The 10,634-nt window shown below is 39.8% G+C and overlaps 1 protein-coding gene across 1 annotated transcript in view; it reads right to left on the bottom strand.

Moving 5' to 3' along the window:
- sncgb (synuclein, gamma b (breast cancer-specific protein 1)) overlaps window positions 1-10,634 on the bottom strand; it is a gene marked incomplete in the record, with an annotated part of 12,501 nt that overhangs the window by 266 nt on the left and 1,601 nt on the right. Inside the window, 4 exon segments of the mRNA XM_035658964.1 lie at window positions 1-2,035; window positions 2,929-2,970; window positions 5,420-5,547; window positions 6,669-6,710. Coding sequence (XP_035514857.1) covers window positions 2,027-2,035; window positions 2,929-2,970; window positions 5,420-5,547; window positions 6,669-6,710 — 221 coding nt within the window.

Below are 10,634 nucleotides of genomic sequence, written 5' to 3'. Positions count from 1 at the left end.
GGCAACATGCAGTCATCAGTTTCCATTGGCCTCAAAGTAAAAACACACAAACCTGCTCCAGACACAAACACACACACGCACACTTTGCTGGCTGAACCGGTTCTATGTTAACACACACATATATAGACGCACACGTACAGTGCATACAGACACACACACTGATGCTGGGCAGACGAGCAGTGAAAAGTGGCATCATATTGACTCAGAGGAGAAGGGGATCCTCTGATTGGCCTAGACAGTTAATGGGCAGGAGCTTTAGAACAGCCAGGGTTCAGACTAGTTAGTGTGAAATAAAAACTACCCTAACAAACAACTACGTATCCCAGAATTCAAGCTATACACAGAACTACACATAAAGCTCATACATGATAAAACCCACACTTTCATTCTGCTCTCTTAGCGGACTGATTCCCTCACTAAAGCAGTATTTTTCATCACAGAAATCTGAATAACTTGGTCCCAATGGCATGCAAACCAGTTTCACAAATATTAAAAAGCAACTACACGACAACAAGAGGTGATCATTATCAGCTGGTCATATTTCCTCCTTGAATTTAGCTTTTTTTAATGTCTTAGACCCAATTTTCCCTTTTAATTAGTATCTTTAAAACTAAAAAACAAGTGTCTTATTCCCTTGTGTCTGACATATTCTGTACTAGATTGTTTGAACTCTTAATTGGGAAATATTCAAAGCCAAGAACTATTCTAAATGTGCTGTGCAGCTTTTCATGCACATTTCCCCAGAAATTCAGCCTGATTTTCCAGAGTCACCAGTTGAAGACGCTGTAAGTGATTGCGGCCCGCCATACATCAACACCTTATTTTCTGCCAAGGTTCGAGCAACACTGGTTATTTAACATGAGACATTCGTTTTTGTCTGTGCTCTTGGTGCTAATTTGAAGTGGGTTGTGTTGGAAAAAGGAGATGCCAGGGAGTTCCATGAACCAATCAGGATGTATGAATCAAAATCTGGTTGCGTGCAATCAAATCTAATTTGCAGTTATTGACTGTTAAACTCTTATTAAAGCTCACATTTTGCTTATTTAGCCACAAACATTTAACGTTATGGAGAAATTCTTTGAAATTTCCTGCATCACAAGACAATTCGAGCTGTCGCTCTAACAGCTGAGAAAAATTGAGCATTGTGTATTGCTTCCTGGTTAATGACCCTGTTTCTAAATGTCGAGGCGAAACACACACTAAGCCACACAAAGCTACACAGAACAGCCGCTACTCTACAGTTACAACACGAGACAGGTCATTCTACACATCTGTTCATGCAGTCTATTGTAGCTAACTAACTACTGCACACTTAACAGAATATCTGTCCTTGTTAATGCACGATTCCCTGCAAAAGCCTCTGGAGATTTATTTATACACCAGCAGCTACACATGCACACACGCACATAATATATAAGCTACCACAGGCACACAAACAGCAGATCACACACCCTCTCATACCCTGCCTCAGTCACGCAGTGAGTTATTGTTATTGTTGTGTACTACAGAGGCTTGACTGTATTTACACACCCAAAATTGACATGTTTGCCCAGTGTGTGCGTCTGTGCTGGCATTGACTGTATGTACTGTATGTGTGCGTTTCATGCATGTGTTGAATGAAGGTGTAATTCTTTTTTGTTTGTGTGTACGTGTGTGTTTGTGTGTGAGGTTTCCCTATAGGTTGGTAGGCGTAGGGGCGGTAACACCAGGGTTCATATCAGGACGACACTAACACACAGGTGAGGCGAGGGTAAGACGGCAGTGGAGGAAAAGCTACAGGCTGCAGAAGGTCAGAGGGCAAGGGGTGAGGACAGGTGGCTGCTGGGGGTGAGGGGGGAGGCATCACGGAGTGACGAGGCAGAGGGGGAGATAGGGGCTGAGGTGCGGCATCCGGAAGAGTCTGTTTCAGTTGATTTTGGTTCTGTAAAGTCACAAAAAAATATGTTGAACATCTGGAGTCTGGTACAGCGAGGCGAGGGGAGCGAGGGGCTGCCGGAGAGCACGGGAGAGGAGGTCCTGAAGACGACTAATACCCCTGGTAGAAAAGAAGGAAACAAAGATGGAAACACATCAGTGGTGGAGCAAGTATTCAGATCCTTCACTTGAGTCAAAATAGCAATATCACAATGTAATAAAAAAATAGCCCATTACAAGTTAAAGGGGCACAATACACATCAAGATCAGTGTACTAGTCATGAGCAGTGGTGGAAAGGAACTAAATATATTTACTCAAGTACTGCACTTAAGTACAATTTTGGGATACTTTACTTCAGTATTTCCATTTTGTGCTACTTTATACTTTATACCCCACTACAATTTAAAACTATTGTGAAGGATTAAACCAGTGGCTCCTAACCTTTTTGATTTATGACTTCTTAAAAAAAGCGTACATAAAGTGAAGGCAAAATATAGCAGATACGCCAGCTGCCATCTTCAACCATTCGGAGACAGAGTCTGCGCAGTAGTGATCGGAGTTGGCGCCATGGTATTGAAGTCCCGCCCATATGCCATGTTGACTCAATCGCGAGTAGAGCTCAGTTGTCAATCATGACCCCCTTTTTATAGCTTCAAATAATTAATTAAAACCAAACTTATCAGAAAAACAAACACTTGAACATACATCAGCATGTTAAGCATCTCTAATGCCAGAAACCATCTTCAGGAAAAATGTATTTGACCTGTACTTGGATTTTTTAATTTGGCCCATGTCCCATCAGCTAGCATGGAGGCACTGTGCTATATGACCTATACTGCAGTCAGCCACTAGGACGAAATTGAGATGTTTTGGCTTTGCTCTAGAGGAGCTTTAGCAAGCCAAGGGTTAGGAAAAATATTGGCAGTAAAATATTCTTTAATATCGCAACTGAAAATACTTTCCGTTATGTTAAAGCTTTCATCCCAGTCACCACTTGAACCCGTTTTTCTTACCTCTCCTCCTTCCCCACCCTGCTCCATTCCTCCATACTCGCCCTGCAGGAGGAAACAAGAAGAGTGAGAATAAATTAGACACAAAAAAGGACGTGGAGTAGATTTGTCTGAGGGGATGAAAGGGTGAGGTAATGGCAGGGTGGAGGGCCTCAAGCACCAATGGCCGTCTAGCTTTCGTTTTCCTCCAGCGCTGATATAATAAAGCAGTTAAGACTACAAAGACCATGCTGCTGGGTCGACTCAACTCTTATTATCATGCTTAAGATATTCCCAGGGGGCTCAGTTAGTTAGATTAGAGCTTTACAGCATGTAAGGAGCTCCATGTGCAAAGGCCTTGTTCAGCCTTAGCAGTGCGTGCTGCTATTTTGGTGCATGCCATGAATATGTTCACTTTTTTTAATCTGACGTGCTGGAGATGTAGCTTGGAGCTTATATGTCACTTAATGCTACACGGAGGAGCTACATGGTTAGAAATGGAAAATTTTAGTATCACTGTTGCATAAACCACACAAATGAGTGAGCGTCTGAGAAGTCAGAGGAAATATATTTGCAATATTCAGAGTAGGGAAGTAAAGTAGGAAGAAGTCATGTGTTTTCATGCTGTTACACGGTCCATTTAGCCCCAAATGCTGCAGGAATTGGTCCACTTTAATTTGGGAAGCATCACAGCAGCTTCTGTTTCTTCTTTCCCCTCTTAACGCTCACTTAGTGGGCTATTAGCTAATACACTGAGTTACCAGTTTATTAGGTACACTTCCAATCCAATGCAAGAGTCCTGCAAAAAATCCAAACTTAAAACATAATGATTCTGCAGGAAAGATTTATTGCAGGTTTATTGGATTAGATTTTACAGGTGTAGCTAATAAACTGATAACTTTGTGCATGTAGCATGCAGAGTATCCCCTCTCTGTCTCTCCTTCACCCCAGCATGACCTATGACCCACAAACTGCCCTGTTCAACAGGCACCTCGTATACAGGCTCCTCCTATCAGGAAAACACAGATGAGACACAAACAACATAAACAACAAAAGGTGAGAACAACAGCAACGCAGAACAACACACAAGACAGAAGCTTTGCCACAGTATTATAACAAAAGAAGCGACACATTAGAAAGACATGCAAGATATGAAAGACACAAAAGTTAGATGTAAAGCCATCTAACATCTGACATACACACAACAACAGCATTCAAAACATAAGAACATAAGGAGGGCCATCAGTGTCACAAATTGAAACAAATATTTCAGTAAAAATGTTTCAATAACTGTTCTGTAACTGTGCAGAATATTTTAGTTTTAATGGATGTAGAATATTTTGGTTACTTCTATTTGTGCAAATACATAATGGTTTCCATCTTCATGTTCATGCTCTGAAATTAATAACCAATAAATCAATATAAACAGTGTTGATCATCACTTGACTGATAAATTAGGCAAGCCAATACAGTGGTTGATAAAACATATTGCACATATATATTATTGTTTATTAGGTCGGCCAATAAATAACGAGAAAATGCCAAACTAGGACAAATCTGGGAACTGTCTAAAAATAGTTAATACTTATTTTATGCGTTTCTTTTTCCTCCACAAAACTCTGAAAGATCAATATCCTGAACATCAAAGTAATTTATCAGGTATAGATGCCAGCTTCAAACATAGGTATTTGCACAAGCAATCTGAAGACGTCACCTTGGGTTCTGGGAAATTAAGATCAACATTTTGTCATTATTTTATAGAGTTTCTAGATTATAAAATCATTTAATAAAATAAAATAAAAAAAGATCATGAAAATAGTCATTGGTTGTAGCTCTAATGAATAACGAGTCATTTAAGGATTCATATAAAAGTTTTAGCATTGCTATAATTTAACATTTTGTTAAAGTAATAAACTGCAGCTCCCTGTGTTTAAGAAAGGAAAGAGCTCGACCTAGTGGCAGACCTTAAAGTCACCCACTACAGGTGAATAGGGTAAAAGTTTCACCTAGCTATCACTATGAAACTGCCCCAGTCTATTACTTACATTAAGACAAGTGTTTTTTGTGTACGTAAGTTTTATGAAATGTTATGTTTAAATGTGCATGTGAGATATTGTCTAATTAAATATGCACACAATTTGCACCATGTTGTGAAGATGTTAAAAATCAGGCTATGATTGAACAATGAACAGACTCCTCTGTAAAAACCTTCAGAATATAGATAGGAATAAGACTGGAAAGTTTGGTGTATTAAAGTGCTATTGAAGTCCAGATTTCTGACTCAGAGTATAAGAAAACAGCCTTTAAAGATAGACATTTTAAAAGGTGACACAATGAGAATATGGATAACATTTTAACTATCTCACCATTAAACCTTCCCAGTTGATTACTTCCACTAAGGCAATTATTTTATGTACAGATGAGGAATTATCTAACGCTTTTTAATTGACCAGTGCATGAAAACATTAATTATGTTCATCAGCTGTGTGTAACCCACGTTTCCATGGTAACTAACCTGGCTGACCATCCCGGTCGACGCGGCGACGTTCTCGACCCCCTCCACGTTTCCCTGTGACACTTCGTTGGCCCCGGCAGCCGCTGCGTCTCCCACGATGTTGGCCTGATCCACGGTCCTGTTGGCCACTGAGACGCACAGTGGAGGGACGGTTAGTAAATCGACGACATGCACATGTTGTTCTATTTGTGACCTCTGCTCCAGACGCAGCAGCCATTTTGTCATGAAATAGTAGGGTAAACTCAGGTGTTACCAATAATACTAATTGAGGTTCTGCTCCATTCAGGTCAAACAGGTCAATATGCATACTGCATATAGTCTATATATTTTCATAAATTTGTTTTTTTCTTGATATATTGTGTTTTTCTATTTTATTTTGTTATTTAATGTGTATTTCTTTTTCCTTTTATCTGCTATGTTAGATAGATAGATAGATAGATAGATATTTCTTTATTTGTCCCACAATGGGGAAATTCCAATGTTATATCTGGAGCTGCTGTAACAAGTGAATTTCCCCAGTGTGGGATCAATAAAGTTTATCTTATGTTATCTTAATCTGAGGGCCTGCTATTGTGCATGTTGGCTCAATGAAAAGGCTTTACGACACTAAATTTAATGACGTTCTCATCCTGGGCAGACATTACTGCAAATTACTGCTGGAAAACAGGTAAAAAGAAAAACATAACGTTTGTATTGTTTTAATGTTTGTATTAACCTAGCTGCAGTAGGTAACTTTTATAAAAATAAAGTTTAATATATATTTTTCTTATATATATATTTGTTGAAATGTTCACAATATCCTCACAGTAGTACATGAGAAAAAATGAGGTTCCTCTGGCTCGTTCTAGTGCTCCTCATGGTATTTGCAAGAATCCGCCAAGCCTGAACAACCAATCAGAGGTCAGAAATGTATAAACACGCTTTGGGTTAGAGGCTTGAAAGATATTTGATTGTTGAGACTCATTCCCAGGATCCCAAATTTGACGCCCTGGGAATGGGACTCAACAATCAGCTATCTTTCTTGGCTCTGATTGGTTGTTTTTATTCAGGTGGTTTCTGTGCAATCAGGAGCACAAGGACGAGCCAGAGGAACTTGATTTTTTTTCACAGATTATCTGTCTCATGTACTACTGTCAGGATATAGTGAAAGTTTAAGCAAATAGGAAAAAGTTACCTACTGCAGCTTTAAGAAGTTCATGTGACTGGTCCACCGAGGTAAAAAATGAGGCTAGCAGAAAGCTTTTCTTACCTGTGTTTACTGATGACACAACTCCCTCCTTTGTCTTATTTCCTGGGGATCAAACAGAGATTATAATCAAATTCATGCATTTAACTGATGTTTTCTACTTTAAAGGTGATATACGAGATTTAGAACATCAATATAGCAGCAAACAGCTATTTGCTATGTAAAAATATAGTGGAGTAATGGTGTCCTGAGCAGATGTCACACTCGTATGTTAGTGCATGTGTGTCCCTTACTGAAACTGCTGTTTTTCCTCTATGAATTAAGGATTTATTTAGAACAAACCAAAGTTGGTGATTGTTGGAACAGTGGAAAGAGAAGTCTTGGTGTATTTGTTTTGTTTTTATCCAGTTTGAATGAAGTTACAGTGATGATCGATCGACGTAAAATTACCGTTTTTGTCTATGTAGTCTGGTTGTGAGCGATCACAAAATCCCAGCTGTTTCTGGTTAAACAAAAGGTCTATCCATAATGTTGTAAGTCAGTTAGAATAACAATCTGAGCCTGTCTGTGGCAAAAACAACCACTGTTAGTGGCCGTACTTTGACGAAGTTTTGAAGGACGAAGAAGTTTTGAAGGATTTTCTATGTTGCCACCATTGCAGCGCGTTTTGCGAATATTTTCACATCCAACTCAGAGAATTAGGGGTTTATTTAAACCAAACTAGTGTTGCTGATTGTTGGAAAGGCTGTGGTAAGTTTTTGTGAGTTTCATTTTGTTCCTGTCCAGTTTTGAGTGTGTTTTCTGGTCGCCTGTAGCATCCATTTGTTTTGGTTTGAGATGCTGGTGCTCTAGTGCGACATCTAGTGGCAGGTGAATTCTTCTGTGTCTCTTTCTGCTGCTTGTAACACCCCTCCCTCCAAACCCACAACTGTCAGGATATACTGACAGTTTCAGTAAATGTGCCATTTTATTTTCATAAAAAATATTTACTGAACGTTTAATAGTAAAATTACAATTCCCATGTTTAAATTGCTTTTGCTGAATAGACTGTTGTATTATTTTAATTTACTTGCATTTTTCTTCATTTTTGGGGGGATTTAGTACATTTTTATTTTTTGTCTTTTAATCTGTGAGGGATGATTAGGATATGAGCATTACATTTCTATACTTATTCATCAATAAATCAAACTGTGACCCGTACACCTTACTGCTGATTAAATAAATGTAGGCTATTTATTCATAATAATCTTGTCATAATAATATTGCTGAACATTACATCACCCCGTAGAAGTAGCAGTTATTACATGCATGTAATAAGATGATGTTGCTAATGACATTAACAAGTCTTGTTTGACATTTTCATCCATTTACTTTTACTTTGATCAACACATTTTTAGATATAAAGTTTTTACATTTTAATTGCAACACAGAGAAACAGTTTGAGTGATAACACATATGTATCCTTCTTTTTTCATAGCTGCTGTGGACACTGACATATCCTCCCTAAGAGTGTTGGATCAGCAGTATCCATTGCTCTTTCTAAAAATACATTTAAAGAGCTATTTCTATTTCTGAGTGATGTCTGTTTAAACGTGAACCTGGCCCCTTTTTTGTGTGCTTGGATTGTTTTCTATTGCCGTGTCTTTTCAACGTTGCGAACTCAATGTTTGGTTTTTAAAAGCTTCATAAAGCTCAGCTGTGTTTTATAGAAACATTTTATAGAAAACATCCTGTGAACGGCAGCCCCTCTCTGCATTTCCCTGCTCACCAGCACTGTGCTCATTATAGTATGATCCAGAGCAGATTAAATTGTGGTTATATAATCTGCCAGAGTGAGGGATAGAAGGAGAGAAATATCTGCTCTAAGAGATGATAGGGAATAATGGGAGAAGGGTATGTATGGAAAGGGAGAATAAATGTGCAGAATAACAGGAGTTTGTGCACCCTGACTGTTCTCTCTTTGTACATTCACACAGATGCAGGAGCTGCCATCCTGCATCCACCCGTCCTCTTTCTGTCTCCTGCTTCCCTCCATCTTTCTGCACGCTCCCTGTGCTACATGAGCCACGTGCCTGAGTACTGAGCAGTACTGCAGTACAGCCCAAAACACACTCTCACACACACATACACACACTGCAATGACACAGCTTCTTTCTCCCAGTCAGCAGAGGGAGCTACTTATTGTCACCTCTGGTGATCTGTCTGTCACCGTCATACAGAACAAACTGCATCTATAAAAAACATTTCTTTTACTTCTTCTGATGGAACTTTTGACTTCCTTTTTTATGTAAATTATTAGACAAGGTTCGGGTGTAAGCAGATGCAATTCCAGGTGATGCACAGGACACGAATAGCAGGGAAGCGATTTCTGAAATAATCCTGACAATAAATGATAATCCTTATCAAAAGCTTGCCTCAATAAATGAAGATTGCATGGATTAGAGTGTGAATGCTTTCTGCTATTATGAAATAATGCATCAAATGTGCAAAAATATGGTTTTAGTAGGATTTGTGCTTTAGCAGTCCTGATGAGATAGCTCAGATATGTCCCGCATTTAATGAAAAATCCTATGGTGATATTTTGTATGTGTTTGCAGTAATGTAGGCAGGAGACGTACCACTGAGGGTTTATACAAAGACCTGTCCTATGAACTCAGAATGATTAAAAAAACGACATAATTTACAATTAGTGAGGGATGGAAAGGCAATTACAGGACCTGACGAAATAGAGCTGCTTATAGAGATTTTTCATTAAATAGCAGGGCTACTAATCCTTTTCTGGAAAAGTCGGTAACACCATATTTTGATATCAATGCACTAAATCAGTACTTGGAAGCTTTTTGTAGCGTATTCTGAAACTGAGAATCTGACTTTAGGCAGGTTCAAGGGTTAATTTATTGATTCATGGAAATTGCAGTGCTCCCTTGTTAATCAACCAACTGTGATTGCCAGAATCTCCCCCAGGATACAGATACCCATTAAATAAATCCATATATAAAAACAACATAAAACTAAATTCAGTAATAAAACAGTAAAAAAGAACAGAAGTTTTTTTTTTTAGCTATTTTGTGGCAGCTTGTGTTCGGTGACTCATGCGATTTTTTGATTTAATCACAGAGCACGTCCCGCTGCCTGTCCAGGTTTGGCCTGTATGTGAGTGAGGGCGTGCAGACCTCGATACTGTGTACCCACATTCACATGCTGACGTATCCACTCTGCTGCAGGCAGATACAGTGTTTTATCGGATTCATCGACCCTCTTCACTTCAGTGATCACGTCCCTCTCTTCTGTTCCTCCTTCTGTGATCCGCATGTCCATTTTCTTTTTCCCCCTCTTACCTTTCTCTTAGTCTCTCAGTTCACTCTTACCCCCCCTCCTTTACCCGAGTCTCATCACTCCACCTCCATCCATCCACCTTCCACCACTACATGTCAACTCTCTCTCTCTCTTTCTGTCCCTCCATCTGTTCATACAGGAGCCACGAGACTAGAAGCTCAAAGCTTTTTTCTGACATAACACCCCTCCCTTCTCTCTCGCTTTTTTCTCTCTCTGTCTCTCCCTGTGCATCCTCCATCCTTCCATCTTTCCCAGGGATGGGTAGTAGTGCTGGGGGGTTTGTCTTAAGAGCTGTGGGGGAGGAAGGTGGTTAGTCATCAAAGCAGCACACACTGGCAGGCAAATCCTGCTGCTGCAACGCCACAAACGCACACACACACGTTCTTGCATCAACACAAGGATGGGGTGAGGGTGGAGTGGGGTGGGGGGGTTGATGGGAGAGCAAATTGCTGCAGTGCTCAAGTGATCCTTGCCCTATCTACCTCACCTCCCTCCCTCCCCCCTCACTCTTTCAGCTAGTGACATTGCCTCTTGCACGCATATTTATTTTATATTCTCAATTTAGACGTTAGAATGAAGATTTTGAAGCTGCTGTGTGACGGTCAGTTAGAGCGAAGAAGGGACGGACTGCAGATGACGCCAGAGACTTCCACTCCGCTAACTCCTCACCCACCCCCTACTTTTACAACCCCC

The sequence above is a fragment of the Morone saxatilis genome, unplaced genomic scaffold (genome assembly GCF_004916995.1).
Source record: "Morone saxatilis isolate NCDOM2014 unplaced genomic scaffold, NCSU_SB_2.0 Contig1, whole genome shotgun sequence".
NCBI classification, from domain to species: domain Eukaryota; kingdom Metazoa; phylum Chordata; class Actinopteri; family Moronidae; genus Morone; species Morone saxatilis.
Note: the sequence above shows the minus strand (reverse complement) of the source record. Positions and strands in the feature narration are given on the sequence as shown.